The sequence below is a fragment of the Tachysurus fulvidraco genome, chromosome 15 (assembly GCF_022655615.1).
Source record: "Tachysurus fulvidraco isolate hzauxx_2018 chromosome 15, HZAU_PFXX_2.0, whole genome shotgun sequence".
NCBI lineage: Eukaryota > Metazoa > Chordata > Actinopteri > Siluriformes > Bagridae > Tachysurus > Tachysurus fulvidraco.
Window position 1 is genome coordinate 4,621,039 of NC_062532.1, and position 23,719 is coordinate 4,644,757.

A 23,719-nucleotide genomic window follows, 5' to 3' on the forward strand; every position below is an offset into this window, starting at 1 on the left:
AAAATGGTTCCTGCTGCTGTAAATGAACACAAACTGCTGCTATGTTGTTGGGCTGAATGTTTCAGCATAAATGGTTCAAACACAGGATTTGGTTTGCATGACACACCCACTAGAGATATAAAAACATCCACAGAGGAACAGACGAGAGGAGAAAAAGCTTCCTGTAAAACTCTGGGTGTGTTTCATGCTGTCAGCTTCATCACTGCTCTTTACTCATTAGATCTCATGTCTTTTTAGTCCATCACTGTGGATCACTGGAACATCCAGAAGAACGTAAAGTTTTCTGATCACTGATTATCACTGAACAAAACTGAACAGTCCTTCATGATGTTGTCATTTTTTAGCTAATCCTGGTTTTCCGATGATCCATTAATAAAAATCATTTGGTGAGATGATAAAACACTTTTTGTTTCTTATTTTAATTTGTACATTACCAGAAATTCATCAAATTATACAATGTTCATATTTCACATTTAATTGCATGGGATTCTTATTAATTATTAGATATAGATTGAGGAGTTTTTGGATGGTTTTTGTTCATTCAGGATGAAGAGTTAAAGCCTGAGTGCTGAGTGTGAATGGATGTTGTTCTTTATAATAAATGTCTTTTGCAGACACATTTCATTTCATCTAGTTATAAAAAAAAAGAGACTATTATTCCTAAGTAAACTTTTATTTATTCATTTTATTAATGCAAGTGTTGGTGTCTATGCTTAAATAATTGTAATATGGGGATTAGTTACTCAGTAAAATGTAGTTGTTATTTAATTAAAGAATTGAATTGTGATGAGGTTTTTGTGCAGCACTGCAGCTTGTTGTGTCACTGTGGGGTAACGAGCGCAGTAATACACAGCTGTGTCTTCAGTCTGCATGTTCTGTCCTGTTAATGTCACTGTGCTGCTGGACGTGTCTCTGGATACCTGAAACCTGCTTTTCAGTTTCTCACTGTAGTAAGTGCCACCAGCATAACGCATAGTTATGACCCACTCCAGAGTTTTTCCTGCAGGTTGTCGAATCCAAGCTGTACCATAGCTCGTAACTGAATATGAAACCTTGCACTGGATGGAGAGACTCTGGCCTGGCTGGACTGTCATGGAAGCAGGCTGAGTCAGTTCCACACCATGCACATCTGTGGAGGAAAACACATGGTGATATCTCACACAATATATGCTGCACCTTTATTCTTCATCTAGTAAATGAATGAATTTGATAAAGCACTCACAAGAAGCAGCTGCCAGCAGGAGCAGTAGAGATGTAGAGAACATGATGTGTGTTGTTTGGACTGGAGTCTTCTCTGTTCTCCAAAGTTTAACAGACACCATCACATCATATAAATAGAGTGAGATCCAGCTCTGACACTTGGATTTGTTTATCTGCTGATGATGGGAGGAGAAAGTATCTGAAATGAATTTAAAGGAGGATATGTGGGTTTATAAACTCTTTTTCTTCAATTGTCATGCTTACGATTGATTTAAAATTGTGATTTTCATCATTAAACTGCCACCAAGGTCATAAAGAATGACTGAAGTTTTTATTTCTGAACTTTGTGTATTTTCATATTTACAAATGATAAGTAGTTTATGCTAATAAGTGTGTTATACAAGTTATAAAATGGGTGTGATGTAATACAGTCATGCTAAATAGAAAGTACAGACTATTAAATTCTATAGTAATTCAAATTCTTGAGAAATGACCTTATAATCCTTTCCAGAGTGATATACAGATTCTGTAAGATAACTATTGATGTCTTTCATTGTTGCTGTTATTTTTCACACAGCTGAATGATCCAACAAAGGAACCTAACAAAACTTCTGTTTTTATAGAGATATTATAAGTCACATTTGCTAGCGAACAATTTATCACTTGCATTACATTAGCAACACCTGGCTGCTACTTACCCTCTTAACACTGGGGTTTTTGTATGAAAGTGTGTACTGGGACTGTGATGTGTGTGTTACAGTCTGTATTAGGACATTATGTTTTATACTATGGTGTGTGTGTTACAGTGTGTACTGGGACTGGGGTGTGTGTTAGTGTTTATTACTAGTATGATGTGTGTTATATATATAATTGTGGTGTCTTTTTTACAGTGTGAATTGGGTTGTGTGTATTACAGTGTGTATTGGGACTTCAATGTGTATTACAGTGTTTATTGGGACTGGGATGTGTGTATTACAGTGTTTTTTGGAACCGGGATGTGTGTATTACAGTGTGCACTGGGACTGGGATGTGTGTATTACAGTGTATATTGGGACTGGGATGTGTGTATTACAATGTGCATTGGGACTGGGATATGTGTATTACAGTGTTTATTGGGACTGGGATGTGTGTATAACACTGTGTATTGGGACTGGGATGTGTATTACAGTGTTTATTGGGACTGGGATGTGTGTATTACAGTGTGTATTGGGACTGGGATGTGTGTATTACAGTGTGTATTGGGACTGGGATGTGTGTATTACAGTGTGTATTGGGACTGGGATATGTGTATTACAGTGTGTATTGGGACTGGGATATGTGTATTACAGTGCTTATTGGGACTGGGATGTGTGTATAACACTGTGTATTGGGACTGGGATGTGTGTATTACAGTGTGTATTGGGACTGGGATATGTGTATTACAGTGTGTATTGGGACTGGGATATGTGTATTACAGTGCTTATTGGGACTGGGATGTGTGTATAACACTGTGTATTGGGACTGGGATGTGTATTACAGTGTTTATTGGGACTGGGATGTGTGTATTACAGTGTGTATTGGGACTGGGATGTGTGTATTACAGTGTGTATTGGGACTGGGATGTGTGTATTACAGTGTGTATTGGGACTGGGATATGTGTATTACAGTGTGTATTGGGACTGGGATATGTGTATTACAGTGTGTATTGGGACTGGGATATGTGTATTACAGTGCTTATTGTGACTGGGATATGTGTATTACAGTGTGTATTGGGACTGGGATGTGTGTATTACAGTGCTTATTGTGACTGTGATGTGTGTATTACAGTGTGTATTGGGACTGGGATGTGTGTATTACAGTGCTTATTGTGACTGTGATGTGTGTATTACAGTGTGTATTGGGACTGGGATGTCTACTTGTTTGTTGGTTTGAGGAACAGTCAGAACCACATTCACACAGCATGCTGACAGAGCTGTTATTTCTACGCGGGGGCTTTTTCCAGTGTTCCCAGGAGCATAGAATAGTTTATTTATATTTTAATTCCAAATAATTAGTATAGGCCACGCCCACTTTAGGGTCATATCCAGGTATCTTTGATTAAGTTGTGTGATCAAGAGGGTGTTTTTTTTTTTTGTTTTTTTTTTATAACAGGGTGAATTTGCATAAACACGCTTCAGCTGTTAGATTTCATAGTTTCATGAATCCTTTACAAAAACAAGCAGCTGCTGCCCCCTACAGGTGCAGATAGAAAATATTATAATGTTCTTGCTGCCAATAAAAAAAAAAACTTTCACATGGACCAACAATGAAAATAAAGTAAGTAGGAATTCAGACTTGGAGTATTTTTTATCAGAAAGGTTTAAAGGAAAGAACACACTCAGATTCAGTATCAGCAGTAACATAGTAAATCATTTGGTAGGGAAATTAATATGAATTTTTTCCCTAGATTTGTGAACATATACTTCCATAGTTTTTAATCTGTCAATTTAATTCACTTTATTTATATAACACATTTAACAATGGATATTTTCTCAAAGCAGCTTTAAAAAAGAAAAGAAATATACAATAAAAATTTTAAAATTAAAGTTTAAATTTTGTAATATTGTTTGTTACAGACTGTGATCTTTTCATGTGTCAATGGTAAGTCTGTGTTTTTGTACTGATCTACTGCCATCTGAGATAGTTGCAACCCATTCCAGCCCTTTTCCAGGTGCCTGTCTGATCCAAGCCATGTAATAGCTACTAAAGGTAAATCCAGAGGCTGTGCAGGTCAGTTTATGAGACTGATCAGGTTTGATGATCACTGGATCAGACTCGATCAGTGTCTGACTGCAGGAATCTGAAATAGAAAAATATTCAAAGGTAGGAATTAACATTTTAAAAATGTTAATAAATAAAAAGTATTTTAATCAATTAACAAATTATACTAACATTGAATGAAGATTGCTAGAGTAAAGTAACACAAAACTCTGCCTAGTCCCATCTCAAAGAATTACAATGATTCCTGCTGCTGTAAATGAACACAAACTGCTGCTATGTTGTTGGGCTGAATGTTTCAGCATAAATGGTTCAAACACAGGATTTGGTTTGCATGACACACCCACTAGAGATATAAAAACATCCACAGAGGAACAGATGAGAAATCTATTTCTGTAAGTGTCACATTGTCAGGTCACTAACTGTTCTGTTTGTAGTATTAGTTAACGCTCCCTAACACTCCTGCTGCTTGGGTTTGAATTAGAATTTTTCTTGCACTGAGATTTACATAAATACATGAACTTTTCTGATCAGCATTTGTATTTAAATCAAATATAAAACCACAAAAAGTGAGTATAACTTTAGAATTTCTAAAATACACAGAATATTGTAGTTAAATATGAATCACTTTTACAGAATCCCAAAAATCATTAATCTGTCCGGTGAGTTAAATGAAGCTGGAGAACGTTTAGTGTTTAAAAAAGAGACGCTGAATGTGTTCAAATAGACTGAGAAGATTTTCTTTACAAAGACAGAATTCTAATTATATTAATTGCTTAAATTCTATGTTGGAATAAAGGTTTTGTTCAAAAAAGATTAAATCTGACTTTATGCGGACATTATGTCATTTTAACAAAAAACAAAACAATAGACTTAGCTAACACTAAATATAAAACCTCTATGGAATGAATTAATAACTAGTTACAACATTTAACAGTAAACTATGATATACATAAATCATTGGCATTTTGACCATTTAATGAATGCAAAGAAAAAACTCTCAGGAATCTAAATGTTATATTTTAATGTTATCTCAGATTTCCAATGACTTCCAGTCCCAACAAACTCCTGATTCTAATACCTATAATTTAGACATGATGTACACTAAAATGTTTAAGGTAAAAAAGTAGTCTATCTGTTACAGTAACTACTTTAGGACATGTCAGTAGCTGTATCCTGCAGCCCCTTCACCATTACACCAAATGAGGAATAGTATTATTTTGCATGAGGTTAAATTATGTAAACTCTGTCCCTGACTATACATCAATAAAGCTGGATGACTAGAGAGCAGCTCCCACCAGTACAGCCTCAACTGTAACCATGCTGCTTGTATATCTCCTGGTGTTGGACATATCTACGTCCTGTAAGTTTGATTAAACCTTACATTGTTGTACTTTGTCTATTTCATGTTGAGATTGTTTAGAAAAAAATTATGTTTTCTGTCTATATATATATTTTTTTATTGCAGTTGTTTTTAGCGCAATCGATTTTGCTCAGCCAGGTGATGTGATTGTCCGGCCTGGACAGACTTTGACCACTGGCTGTAAAGTGTCTGGTTATAGCTTGACTGATGGCAGCTATTGTACAAACTGGATTCGACATGCTGCTGGGAAAAATATGCAGTGGATTGGATACATTTGTAGTGATGGAAGCACAGGGTGCACAGAATCACTGAAAAACAGGTTCAGCATCACTCAGGACACCTCCAGTAACACGGTGACTCTTCAGCTGTGTATTATTGTGTGCGCTACCATAACACGGTGATACAGATCACTGAAGTGCCTGTACAAAAACCTCCTCAGATCAGCCTCATGCCTTTTGTCATCGTCACAATCTTCACTATCTGATCTCTACATTTATCTCATTATTCACTGTCTCATTCATATCAATATACTGGAATTGAATAGAGTAGAGTGGCTTTAACAAATACTTTTTATCAGTCTCCTTATTTTAAAAATAAGGAGAAACGCCTGGAAAGGTAGAGGTCTGCTCTAGAAAGACTTTTGGTGAACAAGAGGCTATTTTTTTATAACTTGGTGAATTTGCATAAACACACTTCAGCTGTTAGATTTCATAGTTTCATGAATCCTAGAAAACAAGCAGCTGCTGCCCCCTAGAGAGCAGATACAGAAAATTACAATGTTCTGGCTGCTAGAAAAATAAATAATTAAATAACAATACATTTTTACATGGACTACAACGGCATCACCAAATGGCGGACTACGGTCCGGATCCGGACCAAGTGACGGGTCTTCCCGGACCCGTTAAAATTCTAATATTATCATATTAAGCATCTCCTTATTATAATCTAATATTATAGGATTATTTAAGCTCTTTGATATTAATAAAAAGATAAATCTTTTGTTAATGCACAGTTAATCTAGTTATTACGACAGGAGCGTCATCAAAAGCCGAGCCAAAAACAGATTGTTTCTGTTCCACACTCCAGAGCAGAAGGTGGCAGTAATGCACCTAATTATGCTGGCAGGACAATTAAGATTCAAACTGCTGGCAGGACAGTTACATGCCCAATTCTCTCACTAGGAACAGAAGATGGAAAGGGAGTAAGGAGAGGTGGAAATGAGAGAGGAAAAGGGGAGCTGCTCAAAGCTCTGCACTTTTCTTTTATTCAGTAAATTCTGCCCTGTTCTATTTTACATGAAATGTTCTTTTGCCTAAGGTTCCTGTGTTATTAATGTAGTTAATGTTTAAAAAGGGGGCAGCTCAAAAGTCTTTTGTTTATTTTTTTCTTAAAGAATAAAAGCATTCACTGTAGGACAAGGATCACTGTAACATCCAGAAAAACATTCTTCTTTCTTAAGAAACTGTGATTTGTTTGAAACTGAATTTAATTATAGAAATATTTCAGGTCACATATTACAGCTGACTCAACCTGTCAGGAGCTCATGCCAACAACTTGTCTGTTTTAAATCTTTGTGAATAATTGAATCATTTAAAACATCTTCTCTTTTTCCTAAATTCTTTTTGAAGAAACCAGAAGATGTCTTTTGTGAACATCAACTGCTAGATAGCAGCACGTTTCTTATGCAAAGTTATAATGAACATAGTGAGAGCTTTCAGTAAACAAAAAGTCCAATAAAAAGACATTCAAGCTTCATAAAACCTCAAGAGCCACAGCAAGGTAAAGTTCTAAATAAAAATAAATGTTAATAATTTTATTTATATGACACTTTAAAAGAATAAATTCTGTTTAACAATTTTAATATGAATCAAAATATAACCTATGACAAGGAACAATTATTTAGTGGACTTCAGAAAAGTAATATGGCCTGATCAATCTTACTCATAACTCAAATATAATGTGATGATGTGATGTCAGGGTTTCTTTAGTAGATTTAAAAGTTATACATTTAACATCTAATTGTAGTTCCAAAATTTCACACTACAATCTCATCCAATCAACTGAGAGAAAGTTAGCTGATATCATCTTCTCACTCTTCTGAGAAACTCAGAAGGTGAAACATTGAAGTAAGACACAGTTTCTGCCTCTAACAGACTTCTGTACTGGATGTTTTTGTACAGCGTCTTTGTTGATCTGTCTCACTGTGAGTTACGAGCGCAGTAATACACAGCTGTGTCTTCAGTCTGAAAGTTTTGCCCGTGTAAAGTCACAGTGTTGGTGGAGGCATCAGCTGAGAAACGGATCTTGTTCTTTAGTGAATCACTGCTGCCAGTATCACTGGAGCTGCAGTACCAGCCGATCAATTCCAGTTTTTGTCCTGATTGTCGTATCCAGTTAGTACATTGACTAGTGGCTGAGTATCCAGTGATCTTACAGGGGACTGAAAATGATTCTCCAGGCTTAACCAGCATGACTGCAGGCTGAACCAGTTCAATACATTTAATACCTGTGAACAACATTCATGCCATTATTCAGGAGCATTCTATAAAACAGGAAAATGTACACAATGATCTGCATCTTTCCAAAATTCTCCACACACTTACCAGATGTAGCTGTTAACAGCAAGAGTAGAAGTGTAGAGAACATAGTTTGGTCTGAACCTGAACCCAGACCCTCACTTCTCCTGAGAACACCTCTAATCATTTATGAAGGGGTTTGATTTGCATGACAGTGTTTAGGCTTTCAGAAGACATGAGGCATTTCCTACAAATGTGAAAACAACACAATCACAAAATATTAGTTTCTAATGATGTAGTTGATGAAACAGTGTGGATGATGCAGTCTGGTTTAATGAGATGATATAATGGAGCTGTAATATCTTAGCTTCATAAGTTAGTGTTTATGACTTTAATGTAAATCCCAGGAGAACATGTTCTCATATTTATGACACACTGTCAGTCCTTTGATCCTCTACATGTTGCTTAGATGTTGTGTGAATAAAGAAAGAGCGACCATCACAGGCCTTAAAGCTTAAAGAACAGCATAATGTTCAAACATTTCTAATGTGGGTGCAGTTTAAATATACAGGACACAGATAAAGACCAAATGTTGAGTAAACTTTTCAGTAAAAAAGTAGTTGTATTACTGTAATAATGTTTAGAACCTTTTATTTTTTTGAGATTTCTATCACTGCAGCTTGAGTTTATGTTTGAACCAATAAGAATTTTAAGGCAAGTGTTAATGAGTAAGTTTATACACTATCAGGTGTTTTTGGGTGAATCTTTAACAAGAAAACTTACAGAATTTTTTATTCATTTAAAACAGGAAACTTTATTTCTATTCATTTATCATCCTGTATAATTTAGAACCTTACATTATAATAGCATTATAAAATACATCTTGTCATGTTGAAACCTCACAACCACAGGAGGATGTAGTTACATAAATTATAGTGTTTTTATTTGTCCAACCTGTGTTTTTGGATTTGGTTTGCATGACACACCCACTAGAGATATAAAAACATCATGTGTTTCAGACAAAACATTGCTGTGTTGAGTGCAGCTCTGCAGCTGTTAATCACACTCACACCCCGTTTCATCTCCATATCAATTTAATGTGGAAAATAATTCAGCTTCCTGAACTACATTGAACATTATAATCAAACCGTGTAACCGAACATGACGTTCATTCTGGTATAGGCTGAAACCCTCTAGATTAGGGGTGTCAATCTCATTTTAGTCTGGGGGCCGCATACAGCTTAATCTGATCTCAAGTGGGGCCAGACCAGTAATCTCATAGCAAAATTACATAGAACTAAGAATAAGTCCACTTTTGTCTTTGTATTAGTGCAACAAGTAAGAACAAGTAAATTATGAAAATGTTTATATTAAATGAATTGTCCTTTGACAATAATATATTATGAACAACCTAAGTATTATGTGCAATTTCAACAACACTTTTACCCTGTTTAACATTTATTTAAGTGCATTGTGCATAAAAACTGAACACAGTTATTGTACAATGGCGCAAAACATTTAGTCACAGGTTTGTGGAACTTAAAAACACTGTCCTGCATGTTAACATAAATCAAACTTCAAAATACAGAAATTGTTTAAAATCCAATTTCCAATTCCTGGAAGCAATTCTAAATACATGAATTGACTCCACACACATAAAATCTCAAGTGGAAGCTGTTTTAAAAAGAAAATCTTTGTCATCTTTTATTCTGCACAAGTGCATCAATATCAGGCATTATGTCCTGAGTAGCAGCCAGAATCCCATTTTAGTGCTTATGTGTGAGCTTTGAGTGCAGCTTCTTTTATTAACGTTCATTAGTGAAAAATCTTTCTCATAAAGGTAGGTAGTCCCAAACATGCACAACATTTTTGCATCCAGTGCTTTTAATTTAGGATAGCTTGGCAGGAGATACTGATAAAATGTATCCAAGCCCACAGAGGCAAATTTATCCTTCAAATTTACATCACACTGCAAATCAATTATTTCACGTTGCATGTCAACGAGCACACCAGAAGCTCTGACTGTGAATGCTGAGCGAAAAACTGCGAATTCTGTCTCGAGTTTGCTAAAGACCTGAAATCAGTTCTCAAACTCCCTCAGCAACCCTGAAAGCTTGTATTTGTACTGTCTCATGTCAGGATTAACACTTGCTGAGCACACATCTCTTAGACAGGGAAAATGAGCAGGGTCACCGCTTGCTATCTGTGTCTCCCATAACGTGAGCTTTAACTTGAATGCACGTATGCTGTCATAATAAGGTTACAACATTTTGCATCCTTGCAATAATTTGATCAGATTATTCAAGTGCTCTGTAATATCAACTATGAAATTTTTAATGAACTCCCCCTCACAGTATGGTTTTCATGCTAATGTGATTTCGCTAGCAATTAGGTAGCTGGATTTCACTGCAGCATCACTGGCCTCTCGACTCCAGGTGAAAACAGATTGCTGTTTCCTCAGACCCACCAGCATTTCATTTACATTCTGTCTTCTTAATTCTCTGTACAAGCTGCTGTCTTCTTTAAATTGCCCCTCAGTGTGAATGAGTGTGTGAATGTGTAACATGACCAGAATGTACGCTCAGTGTTCCTGGGATGGACTCTGGAGCCTGCACTCTGACCCAATAAAACACTTCCTAATGATGACCGAGTGACTGAATACATTACCCTGATTATTGTCTCGTGATACTGAATGATTATATGATTAGTTACAGTATATATATCCTTACACCTCTAATTCCAGTAGTTTTGTTCTCTATTAATAAGAGCACAGACATTTGTTCTCTTCTGGACTCCTGAACACATAAAACCTGCAGACGCAGACGGGGAAAATGAGCTGCAGTTTATTTACAGAGTCATTTAAAGAGCCGGAATATGAACATGTCTGAATCTGAACTTCGGGTGAACAAGAGGATGTTTTTGTATTATAACAGGGTGAATTTGCATAAACACACTTCAGCTGTTAGATTTCATAGTTTCATGAATCCTTCTTGAAAACAAGCAGCTGCTGCCCCCTACAGGTGATTTTTAATTCCAGGAGTTTGTAGTAGTGATGCTGCAGTAAACATCTACATTTCAGTTTGATCTCTCATCAGATTCTGTGCTGCTGAACAGACTCCGTGAGGAATAAAAGCATGAATAGTACAGTATATAGTCCCAACTAGTCATCACAATCATTGTCCTAGAGCTGATTTAACTCCAGTCAAATATGTAAAGACACCATAATGTTAATGTGATACATAACATGGGGATTATTGTTAATATTAATAAGTGCTAGAAGAGATGTGAATAAAGAGCAAGATCTGAGTGCTGAGTGTGAATAGATGATGTTGTTTATAATAAAGGTCTCTGGGGTGCAGCTTCCTGTTGAGGGAAAATTTACAGCTCATGAGGACGTGCTTGTGTAAGTTTTTGTACAGCTCTGGAGTCTGTTGTGTCAGTGTGACTCTCGTGCACAGTAATAAACTGCCGTGTCTTCAGCTTTCACACTCTTCACTTCTAGATACAGCAAGTTTTTATTGGTGTCTTTATTGATGGAGAACTGGCCCTGTAGAGACTGAGCGAATGCAGTGCTGGTGCCACCATCAATGCGCCCGATCCACTCCAGTCCTTGTCCTGGTTTCTGACGGATCCAGTGCATCCAGTAGCCCATTGAGAAACCGGAGACAGTACAGGACAGAGTGACCGACTCTCCAGGTCTCTTCACCACAGAATGAGAGGCGGTCAGGGACTGTCCATAAGAATCTGGAAGAGAAGAATAGAACTCAGTAATGTTATCTTATACTGATTATAATGCTAATAATCTTCACATAAAAAACATAAACATACATGAAATGAGTAGCAATAAAATACACTGTCCTAAAATCATCCTTCTCTGAGTTCTGCTTCAGTCAGATTTAAAGTGTATGGGAGTGTTATCTCTCACAGAGCTCACTGGAAACTAGAGCAGCCAAGAACATGCTGTTTATACACCACTCTATTTGAATAGGGAGCGTCCATGACCACTATGGAGGTGTTCAACCCACAACCACACGCTGCTCACTGGATAGATGAGTGGATGATAAGGTACTATGTAAATCTCTACAACAGAATGTTTCTCTATCAGAAAGGGAACCAAATGGAATCATTTTTAGAAGACACCTCACTCATCTAAGGAACACATTAGGAAACCTAAATGTAGGAATGTTTACGTGGTGATGGTTTATTTCACACAGACGGCTTTCTCCTGCTCCTGTATTGAGAAGGAGTAAAGCTCAGTGACAGAAAGTAAGGAATAAAACACTTGGGGAGGTTTTGTTACAGAAAAATAATCTTAATCTTAAACCTAATCTTAACAGAAATCTTCATCATATCAACCACTGCAGATTGTTTATCTTCTAATTAAATGTTCACATATTCCTTCAACATATTCCTAATTGTTTGAGAAGTTTATAAGTGATGTAGGAAGTGTTTGGAATGTAGGGATTAGTAACTCAGTAAAATGTAGTTATTATTTAATTAAAGAAGTGAATTGTGATGAGGTTTTTGTGCAGCACTGCAGCTTGTTGTGTCACTGTGTGTTACACGAGCGCAGTAATACACAGCTGTGTCTTCAGTCTGCATGTTCTGTCCTCTCAGTGTCACCGTGCTGCTGGAGGCATCTTTAGAAATACTGAACTTGCTTTTTAGAGACTCTTTATGATAAATGTCTCCACCTCCCCAAATGCGGTTTATTGATTCCAGAGTTTTCCCTGCAGGTTGTCGAATCCAAGCTGTGCCATAGCTGTTATCAGTAAGTGAGTAACCGGATACTTTACAGCTGAGGATTAAAGAATCTCCAGGCTTTAACATCACTGAGGTGTCCTGAGTGAGCTCTACTGCACATTCCACATCTGAAAAAAAGACATGTCACAATTCCAGTCAAAAATCTATGTACAGTAGGTTATAACTGCAGGAATTTACTAGCAGCTCTGAGATCATTAGTGAAGTGAAACTCACAGGATGAAGCTGCCAGCAGCAGCAGAACTGGAAGGAACATCGTATAACTAAAAGCAGTGCTAAACTCTCCAGAGCCCACAGTGACCGTGGCTGATATTTCTCTATATGTAGCTGTAAGGGGAACATTTTACATATTCATTTGCATATTGTTATGCTGGTCTTCTACACGTGTCAATAATCACAGTGAAAAATGTTCCCTGGTGTTTAAATTAGTTTGTATTTATTTAACACTGAATCTGTAAGTTACATTTAGTATGTAAATGACTTTCATCCTCTGATTTTAAACTGTTTCCATAGTTCTCACTCTGTCACACTGTGAAAATGTGGGTTTGTCATGTGACTGTAGTAAGTCTGTGTTTTTGTACTGATGTCTAGCTTCCTGTGAGACTAAATGTGTGTTTAATTCTGTCAGCTTCATCACTGCTCTTTACTCATTACATCTGGTGTTTTTTAGTCCATCACTGTGGATCACTGTAACATCCAGAAGAACATTCTGCTCTACTTATTGCAGACAAATATATTTTTGACACTACCAACTGCTTAAGGTGAACACTTTCTAAAAAACACACTTACAAATTTGCAGTCTGTGAATATTACTCTCTCTCACTCATTTTCTACCGCTTATCCGAACTTCTCGTGTCACGGAGAGCCTGTGCCTATCTCAGGCGTCATCGTGCATCAAGGCAGGATACACCCTGGACGGAGTGCCAACCCATCACAGGGCACACACACACTCTCATTCACTCACACACTCACACACTACGGACAATTTCCCAGAGATGCCTACCATGCATGTCTTTGGACAGGGGAGGAAACCGGAGTACCCGGAGGAAACCCCCGAGGCACGGGGAGAACATGCAAACTCCACACACACAAGGCAGAGGCCGGAATCAAACCCGACCCTGGAGGTGTGAGGCGAACGTGCTACCCACTAAGCCACCATGCCCCCCTGTGAATATTATACTTCATAAATAATAAGTACATCACTTTCCGGTGTACATCAGATCAGCTCTCAGATAGCAGCCCTTTTCTTATGCCTGTAAAGTAATAGTGATGATACTGAGAGCTTACACATTACAGAGGACACACAAATAATTCAACATTATGAATTCCAGTAAAAAGAGTGAAATGGTGAAAGGAATCACTATATACAGATTTATCATTTCCTACAATTATGTAAAAGTCAATCCCACTGGACAAGGAACAATGATTCACTGGACTGCAGGATAGTAATCTGGTCATTTTCAATATAAATCATAATTCAATTATAATGTGATGTAGAGATGACAGGGTTTATTCAGTAGATTTGAAAAGTACACATTAAACATGTAATTGTAGTTTAAAATTCATCACTACAATCTCATCTAATCAACTGACAGACCGCTAGCTGGTGTTGTCGTCTCTCTTTTCTGAGAAACTAAGAAGGTGAAACATTGAAGAAAGTCACTGTTTCTGTCTCTAACTGTTTCTGTCTTCTACACTGAATAATATATATATTTAATGTTATAAATAATACTAACATTGAATGAAGATTGCTAGAGTAAAGTAACACAAAACTCTGCCTAGTCCCATCTCAAAGAATTAAAATGATTCCTGCTGCTGTAAATGAACACAAACTGCTGCTATGTTGTTGGGCTGAATGTTTCAGCATAAATGGTTCAAACACAGGATTTGGTTTGCATGACACACCCACTAGAGATATAAAAACATCCACAGAGGAACAGACGAGAGGAATAAACTATTTCTGTAAGTTTCACATTGTCAGGTTACTAACTGTTCTGTTTGTAGTATTAGTTAACGCTCCCTAACACTCCTACTGCTTGGGTCTAGATTTTTCTTGCACTGTCTTACACATAAATGCATAAAAATAAGTGAGTCAAACTGTGAGTCAAAGTGAGTAAAACTGTAGAATTCCTAAAATACACAGAATATTGTTGTTAAATATGAATTACTTTTGCAGAATCCAAAAAAATCAATCATCCATCCAATGAGTTAAATTGGGAATGGGATGACTGGGATGGGAGACTGGGTTGTGTGTTGCAGTGTGTATTGTGACTGTGATCTGTGTAATACAGTGTATATTGGGACTGGGATGTGTGTATTACAGTGTGTAGTCAGACTGTGATGTGTGTATTACAGTGTGTATTGTGACTGTGATGAGTGTATTACAGTGTGTATTGTGACTGTGATGAGTGTATTACAGTGTGTATTGTGACTGTGATGAGTGTATTACAGTGTGTATTGGGAATGGGATGAGTGTATTACAGTGTGTATTGTGACTGTGATGAGTGTATTACAGTGTGTATTGGGAATGGGATGTCACACAGCATGCTGACAGAGCTGCCATTTCTACCTGTGGCTTTTTCAAGTGTTTCCAGGAGCATAGAAACAGGGTTTATCTAGATTTTCATTCCTGATAATTAGTTTAGGCCACGCCCACTTTAGGGTTATATCCAGGTATATTTATAGATAATTGGAGCAATAAATAGAATCAAACCGTGTTCATCGGTGTTACGAACACTTTGGAATAGATTGGTGTTGTATTAAAGAACCTGAATATGAACATGTCTGAATCTGAAACTTGGGTGATGAAGAGAATGTTTTTCTATTATAACAAGGTGAATTTGCATAAACCAGCGCTGCCAACTTTTGAGTTCAGCTTAGAGTGAGATTCTGGGGGCGGGGCTTTGGCTATGGGCGAGGGGCTTATGGAGGGGCTTGGTTTGGTGTGGAAAAAAATACAAACACAAAATCCTTGCATTAGCAGAAGTGTATTACGGGTCGCTGTGCCGTGCACGGAAGTCAAAGTGACCACTAGGGGATGACCCAGAAACAAGCTTCAATTCAACTTTAAAGCATCAAATCCTCCAAAAACACGAAAAAACCTATTTACCTAGTAAAGTTTATACACTCAATAATTTTTTTAAGCCCACACACAAAGCACAATATGATTCACAGCCTTCATACAATTAGAAAAAAAATTCGGACAAAGCTGACCTAGGTGGCGCTATACCGGTTTTTCCCTTACCTTTAGACGCGTCTCTTTCTTCACTGGGGTAATATATTCCAACACAAATAATCCACAAAAATCCACACAGGTCCAAGGAATTGAAATCTGTAAGCCTTTTAATCCAAAACGCTCTGGTCGCGCCGCAAATATTCCGTTAGTGTTCTGAAAACTGGAAACAGAAGTGCGCCATCATCTCGTTTTGCCGCTCTAACTCCTAATTGGGATATTCAAAAATTCAAAGCCTACGTCATATTTATAGCCCAGGTCCTAACGAATCAAATAAGCCCTCATTTGAGCCAATCGGTGCTTGTATGGCAGAGATAGACGGCTGAGAAGCCAATGGTGGCATGACCTCATTTTTGGGAACCCGCCTTTGACTGACAATTACTCCTTCCAATAGCAATGAAATGGGCTGGACCTATACAGCCGTTTAGCCAATAAGGAGACGATTCCAACGGTATGCGACATGCCTTACATTCTTTGACTGTGTCTGCGTGAACTGGATGCGCAGAAGAATTCTTGCGTAATCCCTGACCTTTTGTCCCTCTCACAGCTCAGGGTGTCAAGTTACAGGCCTGTTTTCACACCAGAGTGATAGAGAGAGAGTCTAGGCTTGTTTATGGCCTTTCAGACTGAGCCTGCAGCCTTTTATTTCAAAGTTATATAGTAAACAAATACACAAAAACACTGCACCAGACGACCAGGGCTGTAGAAAAATATTCATATAAAATCCATTTTTGGGTCTTTTGACTTGAATTTTTTTTGGTGAAAGCCAAGACATGTGGCTCTGACTCTCAGTTGTTATTTGGTCCCTAACATGTTCCAGAAAAATAAGATTAATCAGTTTATCAGGTAAACAACCCAGGCGGAAATGAAAACCTGCATTCAAACCCCTGTAACTTTGTGCCAGTAAGGCCTAGAATCAATCTCTTCTTTCCAATGAGACCAGGCTCACCCCTGTGTGTCAAAGTATGTGGGAGCTGTACCACTTTTTGTTGGGTAGGTCATGTAGGCGAAAAAGCTGCAAAAGGGGGGCAATGCTTAAAGGGGTTTTAAAGAAAGAGACAATTATTTCATGCACTTTATTGATCATTCTGACACAGAAACCTTGATTTAGGTCATTTTAAAGTTTGTAATTTAAAGATATATCTGTGCATGACAACCACACTGACACAACAGACTTTAGAAACGTATACCAGCACATCCTCCTGAGCTGTAAATATTCCCTCAGCAGGGACCTGCACCCCAGTGACATTTATTAGAAATTATAGTTCTCAGTTTTACTTCTCCTTTTCTCAAACTGTGTCAAAGTATGTGGGAGCTGTACCACTTTTTGTTGGACAATGGATATAGGCGGAGGTCCATAAGAGGTATTTTCTCAAAGCAGCTCTAAAAGAAAGAAACATACAATAAAAATTTTTGATTAAAGTTTAAATTTTGTAACATTTGGTGACATCTAGATGCGTAAAAACACACAGACAATTATAATTATAATAATAGCTTAAATTTTGTGTTACACCATCATCCACTTCAGCAATCTGCATAAAAGCTTTGGAATAGATTGGTGTCATATTAGTGATGGATTAACTGTCTATACACTTGTGTTCAGGAAAACAATTTAATTTAATGTTGAGACAAAGATGAAACTTTATGTAGATATCTTTGAACTACAGAAGTGTCTTAGCTCTGCTAGCTCATATATACCAGACCCCTCTGGGGACATGTGCACTGCAGAGAGAGGAAAATAACCAGGGATGTTTTTGTACAGGGCTTCAGTGAGTTTGTAGTGTTGTGTGTCTGGCACAGTAATACACAGCCGTGTCCTCGACCTGAAAGTTTTGTCCTCTTAAGTAAACTGTGCTGCTGGATTTGTCCTGGCTGAGACTGATCTTGCTCTTCATCATGTCTTTGAGATTAGTGCTATCACTGCTACACAGATATCCGAGCCATTCCAGTGCTTTTCCAGCAGGTTGCCGTATCCAGTGTATACAATAACTCGACACTGAGATCTTACAAGAGATGGCGAACGACTCTCCAGGCTTCACCAGCACAGAGTCTGTCTGAGTGAGCTCCACACCTCCAACACCACCTGTGAATAAGAGCGACAGAACATCATCAACAGTCATCAAGTCATTTTCACGAAACAGGAATTAAATCTAAAGCCGACACGAAGACGTACAGAATGCAGCAGAAAGCAGCAGCAACACTGATAATGACAGCATTGTTGTAGATATAAAAGTGAAGTGAAGTAAAATGCTCAGCTGCTCTCTTCCTCCTCACTACACACACACTCACACAGACCTCCTTAATGTAAGAGACACAAGTGGAAGATTTGCATGAAATGCATCATCATGATCTTGAAGTCACAGGTTTACTCATTTATACATTAACTTTCTTCCTCTTAGAAGAATTGGGCTTAGAGTGAAATGAACAAAACACTAACGTGTCTCTGTGATTAACTGAACTGAACATGTTCAATCAACAATCATCTAAAATGAGCCTCACACGATAAAGTCACAGTTTCTGTGTTCAGAAGGTGTTAGTTACATTTCTAGAACAGAGGCTGTGTATGTTGAGATTGGGATGTGTGTATTTCGGTGTGTATTGGGATTGTAGTGTGTTTATTACAGTGTGTATTAAGCACTGGGGTGTTTGTATGAAAGTGTGTATTGGGACTGTGATGAGTGTATTACAGTGTTTATTGGGACTATGATGAGTGTATTACAGTGTGTATTGGGACTATGATGAGTGTATTACAGTGTGTATTGGGACTGTGCTGTGTGTATTACAGTATGTATTGGGACTGTGCTGTGTGTATTACAGTGTGTATTGGGACTGGGATGTGTGTATTTGGACTGGGATGTGTGTATTATAGTGTGTATTGGGACTGCGATGTCTACTAGTTTGTTGGTTTGAGGAACGGTCAGATCCACATTCACACATAATGCTGACAAAGCTGTTATTTCTACCTGTGGCTTTTTCCGGTGTTTCCAGGAGCATAGAATAGTTTATATATATTTTCATTCCTGATAATTACTTTAGGCCACACCCACTTCAAGGTTATTTCCAGGTATCACCAGGCAAATCCAGGAATCCTTCACAAAAACAAGCAGCTGCTGCCCCCTACAGATGCAAACACAAAATATTATAATGTTCTGGCTGCCAAAACTTTCACATGGACCAACAGTGAAAATGAAGAAAGTAGGAATTCAGACTTGGAGCATTTTAATCAGAAAGGTTTAAAAGAGAGAACACACTCAGATAACATAGTAAATCATTTGGTTTAACCAAATCCATTAATAGGGAAATTAATATTATTTTTTTCTTAGATTTGTGAACATCTACTTCCATAGATCTCCATCTGTCAGTTCAATTCACTTTATTTATATAACACATTTAACAATAGATATTTTCTCAAAGCAGCTTTAAAAAATAAAAGAAAAATTTTAAAATGTAAATTTAAATTTTGTAACTTTTTTTAACAGACTGTGAGCTTTTCATGTGTCTATAGTAAGTCTGTGTTTTTGTACTGATGTCTAAGGGGAAGTATCACTGTGTGTGTCGGGCGCAGTAATAAACTGCAGTGTCTTCTGTCCTCATGCTATTCATCTGCAGATACACCTGCATCTTACTGTTGTCTCTGGAGATGGTGAAGCGGCCCTTAACCGCGCTGGAGTAATATATGCTACCACTGCTATCTGAAATAGTTGCAACCCATTCCAGCCCTTTTCCAGGTGCCTGTCTTATCCAAGCCATCCAAGAGCCACCAAAGTTAAAGAGGCACAGAGGCTGTGCAGGTCAGTTTATGAGACTGATCAGGTTTGATGGTCACTGGATCAGACTCGATCAGTGTCTGACTGCAGGAATCTGAAATAGAGGAATATTCAAAGGTAGGAATTAACATTAAAAAAATTTAAAGAAAAAAAAAAATATATATATATTTAATAATGTAATAAATAATACTAACATTGAATGAAGATTGTTAGAGTAAAGTAACACAAAACTCTGCCTAGTCCCATCTCAAAGAATTAAAATGATTCCTGCTGCTGTAAATGAACACAAACTGCTGCTATGTTGTTGGGCTGAATGTTTCAGCATAAATGGTTCAAACACAGGATTTGGTTTGCATGACACACCCACTAGAGATATAAAAACATCCACAGAGGAACAGACGAGAGGAGAAAAAGCTTCCTGTAAAACTCCGGGTGTGTTTCATGCTGTCAGCTTCATCACTTCTCTTTACTCATTAGATCTCATGTCTTTTTAGTCCATCACTGTGGATCACTGGAACATTCAGAAGAATGTAAAGTTTTCTGATCACTGATTATCACTGAACAACACAAACGTGTCCAGTCCTTCATGATGTTGTCATTTTTTTTTAGCTAATCCTGGTTTTCTGATGATCCATTAATAAAAATCATTTGGTGAGATGATAAAACACTTTGTTTCTTTTTCCCTTTTAGTTTGTACATTACCAGAAATTCATCAAATTATACAATGTTCATATTTCACATTTAATTACATTGGATTCTCATTAATTATTAGATATAGTTTGAGGAGTTTTTGGATGGTTTTTGTTCATTCAGGATGAAGAGTTAAAGCCTGAGTGCTGAGTGTGAATGGATGTTGTTCTTTATAATGTCTTTTGCAGACACATTTCATTTCATCTAGTTATAAAAAGAGACCATTATTCCTAAGTAAACTTTTATTTATTTATTTTATTAATACCAGTGTTGGTGTCTATGCTGAAATATTTGTAATATGGGGATTAGTTACTCAGTAAAATGTAGTTATTATTTAATTAAAGAAGTGAATTGTGTGAATAACTAGCTTGAAATGTTTTGTCATCATTTCTGGGATATATATATATATATATATATATATATATATATATATATATATATATATATATATATATATATATATATATTATTTCTTTATTTTTTTGTTAGACTCAGATAGATCAGTGTTGTGTCTTGTGAACATTGAAACACGTCTCACTGTAGTTCAAGAGCGCAGTAATACTCAGCTGTGTCTTCAGTCTGCATGTTCTGTCCTGTTAATGTCACTGTGCTGCTGGACGTGTCTCTGGAAATCTGAAACCTGCTTTTCAGTTTCTCACTGTAGTAAGTGTTACCATTACCACATATACATCCAATCCATTCTAGAGTTTTTCCTGCAGGTTGTCATATCCAGTGTATACAGTAGCTGTTATCAGTTAATGAATATCCAGACACTTTACAGGTCAGAGTCAGTGACTGACCAATAGTTAATACTGTGGATCCGGTCTGGATCAGCTCAACACTGTGAACACCTGTTAAAGAAAAGTTATTTTAATGATGTAAAAGCAAAAAGCTTTAAGGAACCAAAACTGTATTACATGTCAAATGTAAAAACACTTACAGTGTACGGCTGCCAGCAGCAGCAGCAGTAGGGATGTAGAGATCATGGTGTGTGTTGGAGCAGAAGAAGTAAAAGCTCTTGGTCTTTGTTGCTTAAATCTGGCACTAAAACAAATTCCTCACATGTGAAAACATGCCTGGCAACAAAGCTGATTCTGATTCTGATTCTGATTCTGATAAATGAGAAAACTTCCTCATCTTTTAAACATGTCTGTATTTTTTATAGATATCTATCACTGCAGATTGAGTTTATGTTTGAACCAATAAGAAGCTTAAGGCAGGTGTTAATGAGTAAGTTTATACACTATCAGGTGTTTTCAGGTGAATTTATAATAAGAAAACTTACAGAAATTATTGGTTATTTAGAACAGGAAACTTTATTTACATACATTTATTGCTATATGTAATTTGGAACCTTATTTTATAACAGCATTATTTAGTTTGTTATTATTGATAATGATATGAACGTATCGTGATGTAATTAACGCTTCCTGTGAAGGTTGCAAATCTGATCTATTTCCAGTTCCCTCAGATTAATCTGAATCTTTCTCTGGTTTCTGTTGGATCCAGTGCATGAGGTTCATGGAGAAGTACAGTAGGAGACAGAGACATGCATGCAAATTTCTCATATTATATTTTAATCTTGAGCATCATCCTCTTTCATTCGCATTCACAGAAGAGGACTTGCAGTCTCTGCTCACTTTATTCAACAATTTGGAATTTTCCCTACTCCATACACACCTGATTGAACTGATATTGTATACATTTATATAGTCTCCAGCTTCTTACTGTCAATCAGTATGATTTTCTCCTTCTATCTATAATATTTAGAAAGCAGCACATCCTATTATTGTCATATATTGTACATATATTGTACTTATTACACTGATTACAGACCTATATATGAAATGACCACAACTGCATGATTCAAAGACTATTTATAAAATATGTAGAATTTTGCAGTCTGGTTAACTGCGTAACAAATATTACAAAACTGATACACCATGAATAGTAAGTACATCACTTTCCTGTGTTCAGCACATCACATGTTAGATAGCAGCACTTTTCTTGTGCATGTAAAGTAATAGTGAACATAGTGAGAGCTTAAACATTCAAAGCCAGAAAAAAGACATTCAGAAAACCTCAGGTTTCAATGAAATCAATGAAAATATCTAAATAATATCAATGTTATTAGTTTTCTTTGTATAACATGTAACCCTCTTACTAGTTATGTTTCTTTTATTAAGAATATGTGCATATAAAAGCTCAAGTCATACTTATTTAAATGCTTATTTTTTAATAACTACCCTATTCAGATATTTGTGGCTGAAAAGGTTTGTTTTATAATAAGGTTTAAGTAAACTATTCATTAAACTGTTGTGTTTAAAGAGATTAACATTTTTGATGTGATCTGAAAATGAGTGTGTATCCCTTTAATTCGTCAATGGCGGCGAAAGAGTTGAGAAACTCCGTGTATACACTAAAGTTTGGTTTAAATGCACTTGGATGACATGTGCTGGTTACTATCTAGTTTTGTTATCTTTTCTGTGATTGGATGTTTATTATTTTACACCCACCCATGCATATGAGAGTGCAATGTGTTTGGTTGGTAATGTGTCAATCAAAAGAGAGAGAGAGTTTGAGACGAGTCAGAAACGCTCGTGCTAAATGCGTGTTATATGGATTAGTTTTCTTTATAAACAGTGTTTTAGTTTGTTTATGCTTTAATGTTAACCAGGAGATGTGATAACGGACCTTATTAACTTATTATCGTCTTATTAACTGTTGGTGAGACCCTTTTTTTCCTTTGAGAAGAAACTGCCCGGTTGTGTGGAATCGGAGTGCGTCTACATAACGTAACGGGAACGATATACTGCATTCAGCGTATTACCTATTGCGCCTATTGGTATTGCGCTATTTAATACTTTGACTTGGACACTTCGGGAGATCAGTTTGAGTTACGGTTGTGATCGGGTGAGTGAAAAGCACTCGGTGGCAAAGACGTGCGTTCATCAAGACTGTTCGGTTTGCCTTGGTTCGCGAGAAACGTACCATTATTCGCCGAGGATCGTGTGTGATGTCTCCGCTTAGAGTGTGAGTGATGACCGGAGCTCAGGTACCTGTTATTTGTGTTGGTTTTAGCTCATTTGAGTGAAGAGGCCAGTTGTAAATGTTTCAAAGGCCACAACGCACGCAAGCAACGACACAGGCCTGCATCGGGGGGTTGGGTGGGTGAGTGTGTGTTTGTGTGAGTCGGCCCACTAATATTTATTTTGAATTTACACTTTGGTAATATATGTGTTGGTTTAGAGTGTAAAGTTGCACCGTTACTAAACTAGTTAACAGTAAGAGTGCTTAAGTATTTTCATTGAGTGCATATTCATTGCTGGGTTTTTTTTTTTTTGTTTATTCAGTTTATTCAGTAAGGGGACAATAATTAATTTTGTTATAAAACATATTGACTACTGTTATTCATACCTATATCTTGTTATACATATTTCACGTTACTTATATA

The 23,719-nt window shown here is 37.0% G+C and overlaps 4 gene segments (V, D, J or C); all 4 read right to left on the bottom strand.

Moving 5' to 3' along the window:
- Positions 1-6,674: 6,674 nt before the first annotated feature.
- LOC125138381 lies at positions 6,675-8,121 on the bottom strand. The segment is given in 2 exon segments: positions 6,675-7,805; positions 7,903-8,121. Coding segments are annotated over 2 exon segments (408 nt in total).
- Positions 8,122-11,129: 3,008 nt separating this feature from the next.
- LOC125138695 lies at positions 11,130-11,973 on the bottom strand. The segment is given in 2 exon segments: positions 11,130-11,559; positions 11,644-11,973. Coding segments are annotated over 2 exon segments (348 nt in total).
- Positions 11,974-12,096: 123 nt separating this feature from the next.
- LOC125138681 lies at positions 12,097-12,871 on the bottom strand. The segment is given in 2 exon segments: positions 12,097-12,686; positions 12,793-12,871. Coding segments are annotated over 2 exon segments (414 nt in total).
- A 4,085-nt stretch (positions 12,872-16,956) lies between these two features.
- Positions 16,957-18,376, bottom strand: LOC125138687. The segment is given in 2 exon segments: positions 16,957-17,891; positions 17,982-18,376. Coding segments are annotated over 2 exon segments (360 nt in total).
- Positions 18,377-23,719: the final 5,343 nt, after the last annotated feature.